This window comes from Tetrahymena thermophila (genome assembly GCF_000189635.1).
Source record: "Tetrahymena thermophila SB210 genomic scaffold scf_8254609, whole genome shotgun sequence".
Lineage (NCBI taxonomy): Eukaryota > Ciliophora > Oligohymenophorea > Hymenostomatida > Tetrahymenidae > Tetrahymena > Tetrahymena thermophila.
The window spans coordinates 160,272-180,482 of NW_002476379.1; the positions used below are offsets into that span (position 1 = coordinate 160,272).

The 20,211-nt window shown below is 24.0% G+C and overlaps 6 protein-coding genes across 6 annotated transcripts; 4 read left to right on the plus strand and 2 right to left on the minus strand. All coding sequences in view use genetic code 6, as the record gives it.

Annotated features, from left to right (window-relative positions):
• The first annotated feature begins 429 nt into the window (after positions 1 to 429).
• On the plus strand, positions 430 to 1,426 carry TTHERM_00442120 (NUDIX hydrolase). Its single transcript, XM_001033125.2, has one exon. The coding sequence runs from the start codon at positions 438 to 440 to the stop codon at positions 1,251 to 1,253; it is 816 nt and encodes a 271-aa protein (XP_001033125.2). The 5' UTR covers positions 430 to 437; the 3' UTR covers positions 1,254 to 1,426.
• A 558-nt stretch (positions 1,427 to 1,984) lies between these two features.
• On the minus strand, positions 1,985 to 3,703 carry TTHERM_00442130 (hypothetical protein; the record flags this gene model as incomplete). Its single annotated transcript, XM_001033126.1, has 1 exon — positions 1,985 to 3,703. The coding sequence occupies one exon, from the start codon at positions 3,701 to 3,703 to the stop codon at positions 1,985 to 1,987; it is 1,719 nt and encodes a 572-aa protein (XP_001033126.1).
• Positions 3,704 to 5,496: 1,793 nt separating this feature from the next.
• TTHERM_00442140 (hypothetical protein) lies at positions 5,497 to 6,063 on the plus strand (the record flags this gene model as incomplete). Its single annotated transcript, XM_001033127.1, has 2 exons — positions 5,497 to 5,586; positions 5,752 to 6,063. The coding sequence occupies 2 exons, from the start codon at positions 5,497 to 5,499 to the stop codon at positions 6,061 to 6,063; spliced, it is 402 nt and encodes a 133-aa protein (XP_001033127.1).
• A 1,843-nt stretch (positions 6,064 to 7,906) lies between these two features.
• On the plus strand, positions 7,907 to 14,434 carry TTHERM_00442160 (kinesin motor catalytic domain protein; the record flags this gene model as incomplete). Its single annotated transcript, XM_001033129.3, has 13 exons — positions 7,907 to 7,973; positions 8,245 to 8,344; positions 9,077 to 9,615; positions 9,802 to 10,190; positions 10,259 to 10,868; positions 10,954 to 11,370; positions 11,428 to 12,030; positions 12,083 to 12,180; positions 12,240 to 12,565; positions 12,623 to 13,032; positions 13,098 to 13,339; positions 13,410 to 13,627; positions 13,699 to 14,434. 13 exons carry the CDS (start codon positions 7,907 to 7,909, stop codon positions 14,432 to 14,434), a joined length of 4,755 nt encoding a protein of 1,584 aa, XP_001033129.2.
• Positions 14,435 to 15,790: 1,356 nt separating this feature from the next.
• TTHERM_00442170 (glycoside hydrolase family 18 protein) lies at positions 15,791 to 16,930 on the plus strand (the record flags this gene model as incomplete). The annotated part of the gene is made up of 1 exon (XM_001033130.4): positions 15,791 to 16,930. The coding sequence occupies exon 1, from the start codon at positions 15,872 to 15,874 to the stop codon at positions 16,928 to 16,930; it is 1,059 nt and encodes a 352-aa protein (XP_001033130.3). The 5' UTR covers positions 15,791 to 15,871.
• Positions 16,931 to 17,723: 793 nt separating this feature from the next.
• Positions 17,724 to 19,926, minus strand: TTHERM_00442180 (succinyl-CoA:3-ketoacid-coenzyme A transferase; the record flags this gene model as incomplete). Its single annotated transcript, XM_001033131.3, has 4 exons — positions 17,724 to 18,161; positions 18,224 to 18,769; positions 18,929 to 19,218; positions 19,692 to 19,926. The coding sequence occupies 4 exons, from the start codon at positions 19,924 to 19,926 to the stop codon at positions 17,724 to 17,726; spliced, it is 1,509 nt and encodes a 502-aa protein (XP_001033131.1).
• Between the last annotated feature and the right edge of the window lie 285 nt (positions 19,927 to 20,211).

A 20,211-nucleotide genomic window follows, 5' to 3' on the forward strand; every position in this document is an offset into this window, starting at 1 on the left:
TAGAAATCTTTTATACCTTTACCTTTAATTTAATGAAAGCTAGAAAGGGCTTAACTTCAAAAATATAAATGTAATCATTTGAGATACATTTGTATCATACCACAATTTATCTAAATTCTTAATTAAACTTGTGATTGTATTTAATAAAAAAAGGCAATTTACTTCCAAGTAAAGTAAAATCGCTTAAAAATTAATAATATCAAGTATAACCTAATTATAAATAATATTTTTCGCATTATTTAGCATTTGGTTTGCTTCGAGAATTCATACATTCATTCATTACCATCAAAAGAAATAATTAGCTAGAATACTAATTAATTACCAAAAATATCTAAAAATTTTTTTTGGCAAATATTTGATTTGAAAAATAATTGATATCATCAAAAACAATTTAATTTAGTTTTTTTTTACTAATTATAAATTGTATATCTGATTCTATGTTTTTTGCAATAAAAAATATAATAAATAAATTACCAAGCTATATTTCATAAGCTAAATCCTCAACATTTTCTAAATAAAGAAAATCCTCTCTAAATTTAGGATCTACTGAATTCTTAACTTAAAGACTTTTATTTAGTTTTAGCAAGATGGATAACTAATAAAATCAAGATATAAAAAATAATTAGTACTCTTAACCTAAAAGATTAGGAGAAAGAGATGCATTTGTGGGAAAATGGTTAAAAATGAAGTACATAGACTTCGAAATACGAGGTAAAAAAATAGAAAATTACGAATCTATAGAGCGTACAACAAGAATTAAAAATACTCCTTATGATGGAGTGGCCACTTTTGCAATTATAAAAAAAGACAATTAACCTTCAAAACTAATTATTATTGCAAACTACCGTGCTCCTGTTGATAAATTTGTTTTAGAAATCCCTGCTGGTCTAATGGATACCCCAGATTTAGTTTAAAATGCTATAAGAGAATTAAAAGAAGAAACAGGTTATACCGCAGAAGAATAACCTTTAAAAGTATCAAATAAAGAGAGTCCCCCAACCTATACAGATCCATGGAGAAGCTGTAGTTGCACAAAATCAGTATTTTTAGAAGTAAATGGAAACAAATAAGAAAACATCAATCCAAAATAAGACTTAGAAGATGCAGAGTCAATTTTTGTCCATTTGATTGACATTGACGAAAATATTACAGATACTTTAACAACTCTTGCTGAAAAGCATGGTTATATAATTTCATCTACTTTATGGTGCTTTGCCTAAGGCATTTAATTTGCAAAAACCTTCCAAGTTTGATTCAAAAATTAAAGAATATCTTTTGTTACAAAAAGGTACCAAACAAAAAATAAAAATAAATTTTTGTGATTATATTTTCTCATAAAAACTTATTTAAAATAAATAGAAAGGGTGAATAAAATATAAAAAATAATAAGTTTATTATTTATTTTTAAAAAGTATTATAAAATATTAAAAACTATTTTTCAATAAATTATATTTCATTTTCTGGAAAAATTAATTTAGATTTTCTTTTTAGTTTCAATAATTAATCAAATTAAAGAGTTTGAGGAGGATTCCAAATACTTATTTAGTAAATCTAATGTTCATCTTTTTGTTTGTTAGATGATAGAAATTAGTCCAAAAATTATTATCTTTATTTATTAATTTTTAAATTTTTAAATAGAACTATTTTTAAATTTTAAACAATATCTCTATCAAATAATATTAAAATAATATTGAATTCAACCAAATAATTTTATTAAGAATGGAAACTCATAAAAATATAAAAATTTTTTTTTGAGAATCTCAAAAAAAAAAATAAATAAATAATCTTTTAAAAATAAACATACAAAAAATTTTAAATGATATTAAAAATTGAAAGAAAATATTTGAATGAATTGAGAGATTTTTATTTGGTGAAAAGTAAATTATATAAATATAAATAAGAAAATCAAGGATTAATTTATAAAATTGATAATGGAAAATAAATAGTATTGATTTATTTAGACTCTAATCATATTATTGAAATTTCAAATTTATGAATCCTCATCAATTGAAATTTCTCTTGTTTTATATAAATATAGACCATCTGGATTTAACTCTAAATAGTGAAGTGTGTAAACATTTTCTTCATTAAATATATATTAATTATACCACTCCCATAAACTTTTTAGGCTTTCCTATTATTTCTAACTGTCTAAATTGCTCAAGATGTCATCAAAAATTATTGATTCTTCATCCAAATTTAGACTTTATAGAGAAAGCTTTAAATTTAATAAACCAAACCTATTCAAATGAAACATAACATGAAAGTCATTTCCAGGAATTTAGTCTAAAACATCAGTTATACTTTTAGAGAATTAGGCTCCATAATTATAGAATGCCTGCAAAGAGCACTTCAAATTAGTTTTTTCATCATTTTCAAATATATAAAAGTCATAAATTTCATCAATGTGTTAACTATTTATAATAAAGCCATATTCATTAGCTATTGGCTAAGCGATATTATACCAATCCATTATGTTGCTTCTTTCATTTTTATTAATTATGAGGCTTTGAAGTATACGCTTATCATATGGCTATTTTTCTGATACGCCTACTTAAATATCCAGTTTATTTATATCCTTTTAGTAAGAAAGCTCAATCCAAACAAAGCAACTTAGAGCTTTGATTTTTTAAGCATTATTTTTAATTACATCTAAATATTAAAAGTTTACAGGTTAATTAAGAACATCTAAAACAAATTATTCTAGTACAGAGAATTGTTTCCAGCAAGATAACTCATGAGTTATTCTTATATAATCATTTGTGTTTCGAATTGATACAAAATTTCTAATCTCACCAGTTTATTAAATAATAGCTTAATGTACAAATTACCCCCATTTTTCTAAAATATGTGTTATTTCATTTTAAAATTGAGTAAAAGGAGATCCTTTCTTAACCATCTAAGGAACCATTTTTTCAAAAATCATATACTTGATGCAGTCATACTCTTCTTCGCATACCTAAATTGATTTTCCTGATCTAATTGACATAATTTATCTTGCAGATTCAATCATTTATTGTTTTTTTTAGCTTTTAGCTTCAATATTCTCTTTATCTTAATTTTTTTAATGATATTTATAAGAAAAAATAGTATTTTAAGACTATGGCTAAAATTCATTTTCTTATTCTTTGTTTTGAATTTTATTTAGATCTCTTAATGTTGACTAAAATCTAACTTAAAGTTAAGAAGAGAGAGCTGAAGAAAAAGATATTTAAGATAAATCAACACTAGTTTTTTAATTTTATTAATTGTACATCTAAATTATTTGCCATTAATTTTAACTTATACTTTGTTTATTTTATTGGTTACTTTTTTAAAATTATTTTTTTTATCTAAATTCTTTTAAAATAGAGTTGTTTTATTTATTGTAAACTGAAAACCTTTTTGAATCTCGTGCAGATTAGCTAACTCTGTTAGAAAATAATTCATTGTTTATGAGATCTAAAGTTCTACTTTCATTAAATTTTTTGCTTAAATTTGAAGTACTCAATCCTTTTGTTGGAGCCTCATTATATCTACATCCTTTTGCTTAAGGCACTTGTTAATTACAAACACCTTGCTTAAAAGGCTACCTATCTTAGTTATTATCTATATTCTGAAATAAATTCCTTATTTTTTGTTCATCATTAAAATTTTATATATCCTAATCATCTTATTCTAGATACTCTGTTGGAACAGTATTTCTAGATTATTAACATCCCATTCAATATGCTTAATATTTAAGCCAATAATTATTTAATAAAAATAATGAGAAGACTGAATTCTTAAGAAAAAATATTTTATTTAGGATTAATCTAATTATTATTCAATCTTAAGTAATCACTTTTTAAGGTAAAAATGAATATATTTATTTATTTTTTTCTTATTCAATTTGCAATTGAAAACCTAACAATAAATTTGATTAAATAAGTTTTTTTTGTTTCACAAGTTTTTTCGATAATGTTTAAAAAAATAAGAATGTATCTGTTAGTTTTTTAACACACTCTATCACTCTCTAATCATCTTTTATACATTGATTGAATTTAACTATCCAACACATTTTTTCTTTTAAAATAGAAATTTGAATTGATATTTAGATGATAATTAAATAAATTTAAATATTAATTATTAAAATATTTAAAAGGAATTAAATTGTATATGCATAGAATTAAAATAAAAGTTGATATTTTTTGGCAAACAATATTTTGTAAATTTCATTAAATTTACAAAGGAATATTTTTCAAAGAAATTGTAAGACTTTACAGAACAAAAAATTATAATTAATGAACATAATCTTAGTTGAATATTTTTCAAAACTATTTTTAATAATTGATATCTAAAAAAATAATATTTATAAAGTAAAATTTTTGTTAACATTACCTATTGTTAAAGAGAGAATTATATTTATTAATAATTAAGTAACATCATTTTAGTAATTAATAAATCATAAAATTAAAAATTAATATAAAATCTATCTAAAAACTAATTTAATCAAAAGAACTAAAAGTCAAAATAAACAACATTAATTTTTATAATATCATAACTCCTTTGATCTGATACTTTTAAACAACAAATTTATCTTCATTTATACTAAAAATTAAATATTTAAATCTATTAGGGAAAATAGATTATTTAAATAATTATAATAAATAGTATATGTTAATATTGAAATCATTTTATACGTATCCTTAGATTAATAAATTACATTTTTTGAGAATTAATTTATATTTTTTAACTGTTTTTATTCTTATTTCTAATTTTTATATTCAAAATAGACTATCTATTAAACATCATAAAATATTAATATCAATTTAATAATTATGACCCAAAAAATATACTGTTGAATTAAAAACCCATTGATAAATAATGCAAATCCCTTAAATCTAAAGCCAATAAAAAATTTGAATATGTATTCACTAAGGTTTAAATAGTAAGGACTATCTTTATGTATTCTTTAAGCCATTTAAATAGATCCCTTAAAGTTAATTAAAAAAGCAAAGTTAATTATACAAAATAGGCTATATAAAAAAATTGCTTTACATATTTTTGATGAATGTAGATTGAAATATTTTAGGTAAATAAAATTTTTTTAAATGATGAATTTTTAATAGAATTAGTTAATTAATTAATATTTATTTATTTATAATTATTAAATTAATTTGGCAGAATAAATGTGGCAATTATTTGTTAATAGTTATTAAATGCTTGTATTGTATTAATGATGATTTCTGTATGATTTTTGAGTTTCATTAATTTTATGGAAGATTGAAAAAAGAAGTTTTATAAATAATAGTATTTAATTATAAATAAAAACACAAAGTAACTTTAGATAAAAAGAAGTACGAAAGTAAAACAAACAAGAAAAACAGTACAAAAATCATATTAAGTAAAATAAATATTTATAAATAGTTTTGGAAGATATTTAATTTATGGATACACATTTTAAATTAGAATAAATATGCCTTTGACATTTGTAGATTAAAATTATTTTTAACGAAAAGATTAGCACACATAAAAATGGAAGATGATTATAATGCAGAATTGAAAAACTCTGGTTTTGATTAATAATCAGCAACAAATGTGAAAAACCACATTGCTTTGGTTAAGGTAAAAGGTTTAAAATAAATTCAGAAGATTTGAGAGCCAAAGATTTCATAGATTACAGAAATATATTTGTTTTTCTGCTATAAAAAGAATTTAGCTCTCTTAATTTTATTGGTTTCTTATTTTTAACTCTGCAATTATTAAACAAGTTATTTTTACTATCAAAAGAGCATCATAGAATCAACAAACTAGCAATTAGGGGAATACAACAAGGATATCGAAAATTTGAGATAAGAATTATCAGCAATGAAATAAGAAGTAACTGTATACAACGAAGAAATAAATAACACAACAAAACCAACATTAGCAGCTTTGCTTAAAAACTTAAAATTAGCAATTGGTGCATAAAAAGATGAAAATTCTAAGTTATAATCACAACTAACAGAGCTTAAAAAGGAAAAGAGTCAAATATAATAACTAATTATATCGTGCATAAATAAACTAGCTATTCTTGAAAACCAAGTTGGCTCTTATTCTTGATACAAATACCAAATATTAATGGTAACAAACTGCTTTACTTACCCTTATATCATTATAATCTATATCCTACTTACAAAGTATCTTTTAATAATAAAATAAATAAATGCATGAAGTGAAATAAATTAATCAGAAATAAGCATAAATAGTGGACAAGAAATTGTGAGTGATCTTAATTCAGTCAAGAGATAATTTTTATTTCCTTTCAATCAATTCCAAAACAATCAAGATATCTATCTATCAATCAATATCTACTATCTCTCAAATATTCACTCTTGTAATACTTATTAAATTTATTTTTTTGTATTTTATAGTTGTATATGCCATTTTTTTGTTTGATTTATTTCATTATTTCTTGCAGGCTTTTATTTGTACTTTTATATTAAAAGAATCTATTATTCTTTTTGCATATAAATTTGTTGAAGAAAAACGAAAAAAATAAATTATTAAATTTTATTTAACTTATATTTTTTAACATAATAAATTGCAAATATTGACTTCTATATATTTGAAAACAAACAGTCTAAAGTTATTATTACGATTTAAACATATCAAAAAGTGTAAATGAATTAATCAAAACAATCATATTAAATATAGGAAAGATATTTTTGTTAGTAAATTAATTTTATTCTTCATATTACACAAACCTAAACTAAAATATTCCAAGATTTTAATTAATAAGCTTGAAAGATTATCAACAATAAGCTTGAATTTTCATTTATTTAAGTTAGTTTTAACTTTATTTTTGACTTTAAACAATCAAATATTTTTAAATGTGCAATCAATATTTAAAAAAAATATTTTTGAAGTATTAAAAAAATAAAGTAAATATTCAATAAAGAAATGTTAATGTATTATGATACAATATGATTGGTATTTTTTGGATATCTAATATAACCATTTGAAAATAAATAAATCATAGACCACAAAAAATTAATTGAAATTAAGTTTTTTAATGGTTTTGTTACATTAAGTAACAAAATTATCTGGTAGAAATTTAATACTAATCTTTTAATAAAATGTTACAAACAATAAATATAACACATATTCAATTAATATTTTTCACTGAGTATCAATCATTTTGAAGAAATTAAATTTATATTTAGATTGTTATATGCCAATAAAAAGAGTTAATTGTAAATTTATGAATTCTTTTTTAAAAATTAAAATTATTTCCTAGTTTTAATTAAAATACAGATATGATATTAATTTACTTCAATTACATGTAGTGAAATGCATTTAGCACTAAGGTTTCCTTTTGGTATTTGAAAATAAATTTCATTTTTAGGCAAAATAATTAGTATGAGAAATATTAAGTTTTGACCATCAAAATAAAATAAATAGGTAATAATTGTGATAAAAAATATTTGTATTAGTAAAATTCAAGACTAAATATTGAACAAGAATAATAATTGATATTTAATTTTATGAAATATGTATAAAGAAAATTAGACTGTAACTTAGTATGCTGCTTAACAAAAATAATTATTAGAGAGGTAATCAAAGAACTGATAAATAATAAATAAATAAATAGAGAGAGAGAGAATCGCACAGAATAAACAATAAATAAATAAATAGCTAGATAGCTAATAGATTGATTGATAGATAAAAAGTGAAAGAAACTAATTATTGATATTGATATTTCTGACTAATTTTTTATTTCTTGGTAAAAAAATATAATACAAAAATCAATTTAATTAATATTTTTTATAATTTTTAAATATAAAAAGAAATTCAATAAACATTATAATCCAAAAGGTTTAATACAACTATTAAAAGATTTAATTAACTGGAAAAGACATCAAATCTTATTTACATTCAATTCAGATAAATTAGCTTTTAGGAAATGAATTCTAGATCAAAAGGAGTCCTAGGAGTATCAAGTTCTTTATCTTCAAAGGGTTAGGAAAAGAGTAAATAACTAACTATTTTATACTTGAGATATTTCAATTAGATTCATATTTCAAATAGCAAATTATATACATAACTTTGATTGCCAATTTATATCTTTCAAAGATAAATATTAACTAAGCAAACATTCATTTGTAAAATATTTGAATTTATACAAATCAAAAAATAAAAATTGCACTGAAGATGATTTATTTATTTTTTTCTATTAGAATTAACCAATTTCAATATAATTCAATATTTAAAAATAATATTTGTATTCCTAAAAACGAATAGGTCGCACAAATATGGTCTCACCTACGAGGAATAATTAGGAAAAGCAGTCTACTTCATCAAATGCTAGACAAGCAGAGCTTTAACCAAACAACAGTCAAAAGTAATAGCATTTTTCAATTTTAAAAAGGGTAAATATTTGACTGAGTAATAAAATTCTTTAAACAAATATTTCAGGCATACATATATTAGATTATTGTTTTTTAACTGGCTATCTAAAAACAAATACTGAATAAACTTGATAATAGATTAATATGTACTGAAAATATCTTATTGAAAATATGAAAAAATTTGAAATTTTTAAAGAAAGAAAATATAATTAAACTCTAGAGGTTGAGAAACGCATAATATACAAAAAAATAAAAGCAATACAAATTACAAGCATAATTGTTATAAAGAGGATAAAATTTTAAATAACTGCAAAATATATTGGCTGGCTTCCATTTTTCATTGAGAATTTGCCATTTTATAATAATATATAAATGTATAAAGAGCAAAATTTGTAAAAAAAATGGAATAATTAGATAAGATAAATAATAAATAAATAAAATGAGAAATTAAATTGAAAAGCATGCAAGTAAATCTTAAATTTTAAATGTCGCTAACCTGCTTGTTTTATTGTTATTTGATTTTTTTAAAATTTAAACAAATAAAAAAAAGAAAATTGAAATTGATCATCAAAATTTCTTTTCCTTACATTATCACTAATTCAATTTATTTTAAATTTTTAAATCATAAAAAACCATCTAGTTAGCAGTCAAATTTTTTCATTTACTATCAAAATTTATTAACTATCAAAATTATTTATGAATTTTTAAAAATCTAACTATAAAAGGATGGTTGTTACTTCTAAGAACCCTTCTATATCGTTAAAGCCGAATGATAAAAAGTAAACAGCAAACATTTCTCTCCAACCTGCAAAGTCTCCATCTGCGCAAATAAGTTTAAGCAACATTAACTCCTAAGAGCCTAAAAAAGTTTAGGCAAGTTAACAAAGCGATAATTAAATTATTCCAGAGTAGAGTCCCCTGAATTAGCTTGATATTTCAGGAATAACACCAATTGATAAAGTAGAAAATCCAGCCTCTAGCAGTGCAAACTAAAAAAATACGTTTAGCTTTAATCTCCCTGGAATTACTGTAACTAATTTAACAAACTAAGTTACTAATAGTAGTACAAACAATAATGTAAGCAATAATAACACTAATTTAAGCATAAACAATGGTACAGCTAGTTAAGCAAACTAAGGATAAATATTAAAAAAAGCAGTAAGCATAAATTAGCCATCATAGTTATTATAAAGCAGTTAGAACTTCAATTAACTCCAAAAAAGCCCAAGCAAAAACTATTCAAGCATGACACCAAATCTTACAAGTAAAATCTTTATAAGTTATCTTTATGCCATTTAAATAATATATATTTTAGATTTAAATATGAAATTTTGTCATAAAAGAACAAAGAATTTATTATTGCAAAAATATTTTCAATTTAAAATTGATGCTTAGATCATAATTATAAATTTTTTTAAGTGATATTTTAAAATAAATAAAAATTAAATAGGTAAAAATCCTACTAATGGAAATTTGATTAGCAGTATTAACTTAGGAACAGCAAATTAAGCTTAAAATGCTACTAATAATATAAATATATCAACATTAAATGGATTTGCTGATGCTAAAAGTGCTGCTTTTAATGATCTTAGTTCTCCTAACTAAGCTATGGATTAAAGCGTTAACTTTGAGGTTCTTAAACAGTTTGATTAGAAGTAGAAATCAAGCAATATTAAAACTTTTATAAGAGTAAGACCTTTAAATAAAATGGAAATTGAATTTAATGAAAATGGAATGGGAAATGAAAATCTTCGTTTTAACGATACAAAAACTATTTGTGTTATGCCTGAAAAAGGTTTATATACCCTCGATAAAGTATATCCTCCTGATACATAATAAGTAATAGAAAATATAATATGCTTTTTACACACAAAGTAATTCAAATAAATATATATAATAATAACTAGGAATAAATTTATGAAGATGTCGGAAGAGAAATGGTTAATGATGTGCTCTAAGGATACAACGGTACTATATTTGCATATGGTCCTACAGGTTCTGGTAAGACCTATACTATGTTTGGTGATGTTAATGATCCCAAGCAAAAAGGTATTATTCCTCGTGTCAGCAACCAGATCTTCAGTTATATTAATGCACTCGATTAAGATATTGAATTCAGTATTACAGTAAGCATGTTAGAAATTTATAAAGAGTAGCTTTTCGATTTGCTAAAAGTTGATAGAGTTAATTTAAAAATTAAAGAAAATCCACAAAAAGGTGGTATTTATGTATAAGGTTTAACAGCAATTTCTGTCGATTGTGAAGAGGATATTTTAGATGCAATAAATTTAGGTTATTAAAGTAAGCAGACACGTGAAACAAGAATGAATGAATACTCATCTCGTTCTCATACAATTTTTACTATCACTGTTACATAAAGATATAGCAATGGTTAAGAAAAGTTAGGTAAATTGAATTTAGTTGATCTTGCAGGTTCAGAAAAGATAGCCAAAACTCAAGCAACTGGCGAAACTCTAGAAGAAGCTAAAAAAATTAACCTTTCTCTTTCTTGTCTTGGTAAATTGATTATAAATAAATATTTATATAGTGATTTATTCTAGATTTAAATTTAAACATTATTCAAATAAAAAAATAAATATAGGTAATGTTATTCATGCTTTAACTTCTAACTAAGAACATATTCCTTACAGAGATTCAAAACTGACTAGAATTTTGTAAGAATCACTTGGTGGTAACTATAAGACATCACTAGTAGCTGCTATTTCACCACATTCTAGTTAGCATGAAGAGCAGATAAGTACTCTAAAATTCGCTACTCGTGCTAAGACAATAAAAAATAATGTTAAGATGAATGTCAAATTATCGGTAGATTAAATGAGAAAACTTATAGAGTAGCTAAAAACAGAACTTGAAAAGGCATAAAAGTAGAATAATAATTTCAAAAAAATCATTAAATAGCTGAGAGATTAATTAAAATCTAACTAATAATCTATGCTGCTTTCTGTCAAGGAAGGAAGAGCTACACCTGAGCAGTAATAGTAGGCCATTTAACAAAATAGTAAATTAAATAAATTTAAATGATAAAGTTTTAAATAAAAATATTTTATTTATTTAGTGAAAGCATTAGAAGACATACTTAATTGCTCAGAATTAGCTGAGAATATGGAAGATGCCTAAACAGCAAAAGAGGGCAATCTAAAAAATAATAATTCAAAATCTTATGAAGATTCAGAGTTAGATGAGAGTCAAATAAACAATGTTAATGGTAATAATAATAACAATATTCTATCAAGCGAGACTGCTATTGAAAAATAAGTTTAGTTTAGTTAATTTAGTGGAAAGAGACCAAGCTCGACCTAAAAAAATATTTAAAATATGGCTCAATTATAGTAGCAATAATAATCCTCCTCATCAGTTAAAGGTCCTGCTTTGAACCTTGACTATAAGCTTGCCTACTAAGAAAAAGTTAGTTAATGCAGAAACTTAGAAAAAGAAATTATGGAACTCAAAAAAATTTAGCTAGAAACTGAAAGATCCCTTGCTGATGTGCGTGAGGAGAAGCACAAATTAGAATATAATCATTCTCAATAAATAACTAAAAATGATTATAATAGATTTGAAATTGAAATTTTACACAAGCAAATTTAGTCTTTAGTTGATAATATCTGCAAGCAAGAAAACTCAATAGGTGTTTTAATGAAAGAAAAATAAGAAATTTGTAAATTTTTTTTATAATAAATAAAAATTCTGATTAATTCTTTGATTAAAAGCATAAAAGAAGGTTGAAGAATTTTTAAAGGATAAATTAAATTTCTCTGAAATTCACTTCTCTGAATACTTCAAAAATAGCATCAACTTTAACTACGATGTAAGATTTATATTTTAAAATTAAGGAATTATATAAATTAATTGATTTAAAAAATATAGAATCTTGTTTAAAAATGGGCAGATGTATAAAAAAATATGAAACAAATCGGGGTTGATGACTAGGAGTTATTTAAGTCTTAAGCTGAGTTTTCAGTGCTAGACGATGATAGATTTAAGTCAGCAAGAAGAGAAAGCTCTAATTCGAAACCAGCCGATGATTAATTAAGAGGATCTTTTATTGGAGAGCTTGATTTCAATAAGGTTTGCAATACATAAGATGTTTTAGAATAAATTGTAGAATTTCCTGGTTAACTAGAGTAGTACAGTTAACAAGTTCCTATATCAAGAGATTTAATGATAATTTTGCTTAAAAAATAACTTTTCAAGTAATATAAAATTTATTTAAGTCAACTTAACCATTTTAATTTATTTTATAAATATAGCTCTCATTTAATTAATTAGCATCTTGCTAGAACTATTAACGCTTTAGAATGGAAATAAATTATAGAATATGGAAAGGCCAAGATGAAATCTATTTTAAATAAGATACAAACAAAGCACATTTAAAAGCTTGAATAAGTTATTAATGAGGCTAATTATAATTATAAATAGTTAAGAAATAGAATAGAGCAAGTTGAGTTAGAAACTTAGTTTGTAAAAGAAAAGATAAATACTTACTAAGAATTCGCACCCAAGAAATCAAGAATTATTAAAGACACTGAGTCTATCAGAAATCTCTTAATGAAACCCTCTAACGATACAATTAGAAAAAGTTTAAGGGGAAGCTTTATAGGATTTTAGTTAGATATTGAAAAAACAACTGACAGTCCTATAATGAAGGAGCTAAAGGAAGGTAAATAAATGAATAAAATTGATTTTGTAAAAATATAACAAAATTTTATTTATCAAATAAATTAGTTGATGAAGTTATCTCAAAAGATCTGATTCCTTTAACATACGATAGAGCAATTGAAGAATTAAAACAAAGAAATACCCTTATTAAAAGAACTTACTAAGAGCTAAAAGGAAATTTCTTTAATGGTATCAATCAGGAATTCATAGAATAAGTATTAAAAGAAAAAGAAAGACTTGAAGGAAAAATATCAATTCTTCAGAATGAATTAAAAATGGAAACATCTAAATCAGAGCATTATGCTGATGTAATAAAAATTTCTTTAACTTCAATTAGATTAATTAATTGTTTATCCCTTCTTAAAATAATTAAATTAGGCATATAAAGCTGAAAAGCAAAACTTTTAGCTTCAAAAAGATTAAACTAAGGAATTAGAATAATTTTTAGTCAACAAAATGAAAGAAGAAACAGAGTTGATGGAAAAGACATAAAAGAAAATTACTGACCAGCATGAAAAAGAAATTTTAAAGTACCAGCAGAGTTTCTTGAGAATTTACGATAAGTTTGGCGAATTCATAAAGACTTGCATCACAAAGTAAACAAATTTTTTTTGTCTTACTAGAATATTTACAGTTTCTAAAATTATTTAAAACTTAAAATTGATAGGTTATCAGACATGAAATCAAAGCCATAAAACATTGCTGCTAATCAAATTGACTCTCTATACTCTGAAATAATGAGAATTAAAGATATTTACAATAAAACATTTAATTAAGATGGTGAAATTAATGGTAACTAATCTCCTTAATCTGTAAATGTAAGATTTAATCCTAATAGTATGATATTTAAGTCATTTGAAGGAAGCATAGACTCTGTGTATCCTTTCACCTCTAGTAATGCAATCAAAATCGATGATGATAATATCAAATAATAACCTATCGAATAAAGATCTAGTATTCAGCTAGCAGCTGATGAAACAAAAGATGCTAATCAAAATGGAAATGCTAAAAAGGTTACTTCATTAGGGAATACAGCTATTTCTCCTTCAAGAAGTCCATAAGATCTAATTTCTAAATAAAATACATAAAGTGTACCTAAAAATAATAATTACATAGGACAGGACCACGCTTAGTCTCCTAACACAAATTTATAACAAAATGCTACTTTCGCTTAATATAGTAGCAGCCAAACACATCATAAAGGAACTTCAGCAGGCAGTAAACTTAGCTATACTCCGACAAGCTATTAATCAGGTCTAGCAAGTCCTACATATTCAAATAATACTTCAAATGCAATTAATAACTCAAATAAATCTAAATAAAACACAAACCCTTCTTCGACCAACACATCGAAGTCTAACTCTTATTCTTCTTAAGGTCTTTTTGGGTATAGGAAATATTGATAATCAGTCAATAATAATAAAAGCATAACTAAAAAATAGCAATTTTATTAAGCTAAAAAACAATATTTATAAAGTTTAATTATAATTTTGAAGATTAATATAATATAGTAGAAAGAAAGAATGCGTGGGTGCATTTGATCTATATGATAGCACTGAAAAAAAAAAAGCTTTTAAATATAATTTTATTTTTGGATATAAATGTTTATTTTTATAGCTCAGTCAGTCATTCTTTTTTTGATCATTAATTCATAATTTTTATCATTACAGGTACAAGGATATATAAATATTAGAATTTTACAATGAAAAAAAATTATATATAAATTAAATAAACACAAACAACCCATACATACACACCATTTATTTTCTTATAATTTAAACCATATATAAAAATAAAAATAATGTAGATTTCTATTAGATGTATAAAAATCGTAAACTATTTCTCAATTATCAACTAAATTTCAAATTACCAAATTCAACATTTGGGATATTTATTATTAATTTTTTATTATTGTTTCTCATTTTGAGTGATGAAAAGGTTTTAATTATTTAAATAATATTTTTTAAAATAAACTTCAAGTGTTATTATTTTTTTAGTTTAATTCATATTTTAAAATAAATTTAAGGTTCCATCTATTTTTTTTAAAAATGATATAATGAGCAAAAATCCATCATACTTACAAAAAAAAATAAAGAAAAAGCTAATAAAAAGTTTATAAATGCAAATAAACTTGAATATCACTTAATAAAAGAAATTGCATGCAATATATTTTTAAAAAATAAGCCAATATATAAAAATATAAGATAATCAAACACCACGTCTTTTTTATCATTTTAATAGAAAAATATTAATAGTAACAATAATTTATTTAACGGTGAATTTTTTACTTATTCTATTAAGTATGATAGTAGGAAGAAAAAAAATACTTATTTAAAAACTCTTTAAAAAATCAAAATGGTTCTAAAAAATTAAAATATTTTTTAATCTACAAATTTAAATAATTGCAATCCAAATTTTTCGAATCAGAATTTATTAAATTTTTATAGTGTCTTATTTAAAAATTTATACTTTTATACTTTTCAGAAATCATTTGAGAATTAATTTTCTTTAATTATTTCCTTCTAATTTCCCTCTATTATCAATGCAGTAATTATAACAAAAATAGAGCTTTTCATTTATTTTTTTCTTACTAAATTATTCTTTGATGCACACATACTTAAACTGGTGGCTATAGTCTTTTTTCTTGAGAGGCAATTTAATAATTAAATCTGCCTTTCTCAATTACTCAAGTATAATGATTTGAATATTTAATTAGTTAAGCTTGTGTTGTACATGCTTATTTCTTTTTTGAGGATGAAAAGATTTGTAAAAAACTAATATATCTGAAATTAGATATTAATTAATAACAAAATACAGTATTAAAAGCTATCATTTAATAAATGTAAATAAACAGAGTTATTTTTGTCGTCTCTGCTTTAATTGCAGTTTCTCTTCTCACTGGTTTTGCTTTCTATTACAAGAATGGAGCTTCAATTAGACCTGACACCTCTTCATAAACTCGTTAGTAGGAGTTGATTGAAGCTATTAAAGCTAAGCCTTTTAAATCTATTGCCTATGTTAATAGATTAGCTGGATACTGGCCTCCTTAAGTCATACTTAACAGCTTGGGTGTCAACTCTAAATGCTATGACATTTTCATTCTTACTTTCTGGATGTATGGAATGATGGGTGACGCTGTTTCAGTTTATGACAAGCCTCTTAATTTTATTGGACCTGATGTCATTGGTAATACTAATGCCGAAATTTAATAGAATCTTTAGAAACTTTATCATGATAATGGTTCCTTACTTTTTATCAGTGCTTTTGGAGCTGCTTAAAACCCTACTGGATTTGATCCTACACTTGTTGCTGAAAGCTTAGCTAAGTGGGTAAACGAAAATCCTTACATTGATGGTATTGACATTGATTATGAAGACAATGATGCTATTGTTGATGGAACTGGAACCAAATGGTTAATTACTTTCTAAAAGGTTTTACGTTAAAAGCTTGATAACAAGCATTTGTTAATCACTCATGCTCCTCAAGCCCCTTACTTCTCTCGTGCTTACTATGACAATGGTGCTTATTACACTGTTGAAAAAGAAGTAGGTAACACCATCGATTGGTACAACATTTAATTTTACAATCAAGGTTCTAATACTTACGACTCTTACGAATCTCTATTTGTTGAAAGTGGAAAACCTTTTGTTAATACTTCTTACTCAGAAATTATTAAAATCGATGGCATTCCTGCTGAAAAGTTAATTCTTGGTAAACCAGCTGTCACTGCTGATGCCACAAATACTGGTTATGTTGAACCTGCTAAATTAGCTTAAATTTGCAATGAAGGAAAAGAAAAATCAGGTATCACTATTCCTGGATTCTTCATCTGGTAATATTCTTCAGATACCTCATGCCGTTTCTACGATGCTTTCACCTAAAATTACAAATACAAATGATTAATTTTTATAAGATTATACTATTAAAAAAAGTAGATTTTTAGCTTTATATAAGTAACAATATGATTATATAAAAAATATCAAATTTTGAAATATTTTATATTCCAACATTAGTTTTTATTAAACTTAATTTACTTTTAGATTTTATTTTTTTAAATATTTTTAAATATTATAAATTGTTAAAATATTTTTAAATTAATTATTCATTTTTTATTTAATTTTAAACTATTTTTTAATATTTAAAAAATTTAAATATATTTTTTGGTTTTTAAAAATCTCAATTTTTAGCTTTTAAGGAACTTAAATTATAAATTCAAAGATTTTCTATTTTTTTCAATTATAAAGAATTCGTCACTTTTGCTCTTATGCTTTATAAAACTGTTGAAAATAAGTTTGAAACAAATCAAAAAATACACTTAAAATGGATCTTGATTTATTCTAATAAACCAACAAAAAAAAATTGTTTATCATAATCAATTAAATTTTGTTATTGAAAATAAATAGATTTATTTAAAAATAGTGTAGATTGAATAAAATACTTGAGTTAATTGATTGATAGATAAGTAAATTTGGTAAGCTGTGAGAATATCGAGTTAAGTATTCAAAAACATGAAATATAAAGATATAAATAAATATCTAATAATACAAAAGTAAGGTGTTAATAAATATATTTATAAAAAGTTATTTTAGGAATTACTGAGAGTTTAAATCCCAATTTATTAAAATGGCAGTTCTAATGAAATAAATATTCTAATTTTAGTTTTCATTTAATGTCTCTTTTTTATCAAGCAAATCAGAACTTTTTAAGATTTTCAGCAACTCTGAATTCATATCCAGAAGCTTCTCTAACTTATTCAAGGGTACATTCTTCAGCTATTTCTTCACAAACCAATTCTCCATCCCAGTTTCTGAAAACAGCCATTTCAGTAATAAGAGTGTTGACTACACCTTTGCCTGTAAGAGGAAGGGTACACTAGTCGACAACCTTAAATTCACCATGCTTATTATTATGTTCCATCAAAACTATAACTTTAGATCTGCATGAGACAAGATCCATGGCACCACCCATACCCTTTACTAACTTACCAGGAATAATCCAATTAGCAATATCACATGTTCTACTAACCTACATAGCACCTAACATAGTCATATCTAAATGATCACCTCTAATAATACCAAAAGATAAAGATGAAGAGAAAGTACTGGCAGCAGGTAATAAAGTGATAGGTTCCTTTTGATAGCATAATATAATTAGAATAAAATAACTTTTTTCTTGATAAATAAATGATTTACTTTTCCTGCATTAATAAGATCTGCATGCTCTTGTCCTTTCTTGGGATATGGTCCAACACCCATAACACCTAATTCTGACTCAAGCATAATGTTAATACCCTTAGGTAAGAATTGTGGAAGTAAGGTGGGCATACCAATACCAAGATTTAAATTCATTCCTGATTTAACTTCCTTAGCAGCTCTAGCAACAATTCTATCACGAACTCTTTCCTTGTGAGTAATTTTATCTTTGGGTTTTTAAGGTTAATCTGAAGTATCGAACATGGGTTTTTCAATTCTATGCTCGAATTTTTCACCTACAAAGACTCTATCAACAAATACACCAGGAGTATGGATCAAATCAGGATCAAGTTCTCCATCCTCAACTAATTCTTCGACTTCAGCAATAGCAATCTTACCACCCATAACTGCATCTTCGTTAAAGTTTTTAGCGGTTCTATTGTAGTACAAATTTCCTTTTCTATCAGCCTTTTATGCCTTAACAATAGCAAAATCACCAGTCAAGGTTTCTTCCATAATATAAGCTCTGCCATTAAAAATTCTACGCTAGATTTTTAAAATATAATGAATAAAAGGATTTTTCTTTTAAAAAAAATTAATAAACAGTAAATAGATAAAAAAGACCTCAAATTATTGATAAGTTAATAGAATTAATAACAGTTATCAAAACTTATGGTAAAATATATATAATTTATTTGTTTCTACCTCTTTAGGCTTAGAGAGCATATCAGGAATAGGAGTATTAGCAATATATCTAATAGGAACCTTACCATATTCTACGTAAGTACCAACACCAGTGGGTGTGTAGAAGGCAGGAATACCTAAACCACCTGAACGCATCTTTTCAGCTAAGGTACCTTGAGGAGTTAATTCGACTTCAAGTAAGCCTCCCTTGAAAAGCTTTTCGAAAACAGGATTTTCACCGACATAAGAAGCAATAACTCTTTTGATCTATCTAGTTTATAGTAAAAGACCTAAACCCCAATCTGCCACACCTATATAATAAATAATATATCATGACTTCACATTTTAAATAAATATATTGTGTAAAATTTAGTTGATAGTAGAAATTGTATTATTCTAAGTTGTTGCCATGTGTGTAAATTTTTGTACTAATTATAAAACATAATAAAGTAATTGCATATTTCAAGCTCATGTTCATACTAATTCTAATAGAAAATATCAATATGCCTTCAAATAAATATGCACCTTTAATTAGCTTTGTTGTTTTTATTTATAAATTCTTGCTATTTGAAATAAATTTTTTCCATTTTTAAGTAAAACAAAAGAAATTTATTAAAAGATTCTAATATATTTAAAACTAATAAAATTTTTATTTAAATCTTGACTTCAGCACCCTTGATTTCATAATTTTCTGATATGCTTTTTATGAATCAAATATGAAACATATTTTCACTACAAACTAAAATTATAAAAAAATCTAGAAGATGAATGCTTTAATTCTTACCACAAGTGTTTGAAGCTACAGTCAGGTCCTTTACACCCATTTTCTTGAGTTCAAGAATTGAGTTTTCAGGAATACCGCATATACCAAATCCACCCATAAGAATCTTGGAGCCATCTTTAACATCTCTAAGAGCTTCAGCAGCAGATGAGCAAATTTATGCAAAATTGTAAGTAGATTTTTATGTTAGTTGCCTCTTTGCAGAGTGGAAGAATTTAGAAGATAAGAGCTTATTCATATCTATCTATTTAGTATGATTTACTTATTCAATTAAGGTTTTTATTAATTTTTTTTAATATTAAACAATTTTTATTATTTTGATTTACTTTCTGTTCAGTTTTAAAGAAAGCTCAAGATGATTGCTTTTTGGTTTGCTGATTAAATAGTAAAATATAATTAATTTAATAAATCATAATTGTCGTTGATTAAAAACTTCATATAAATTCTGATATCCTATCCTAAGTTAAATAAATTTTTTGTCATTTAAAGCTTCTAAAACTTTTTCCTAATTAAATTTTAAAAG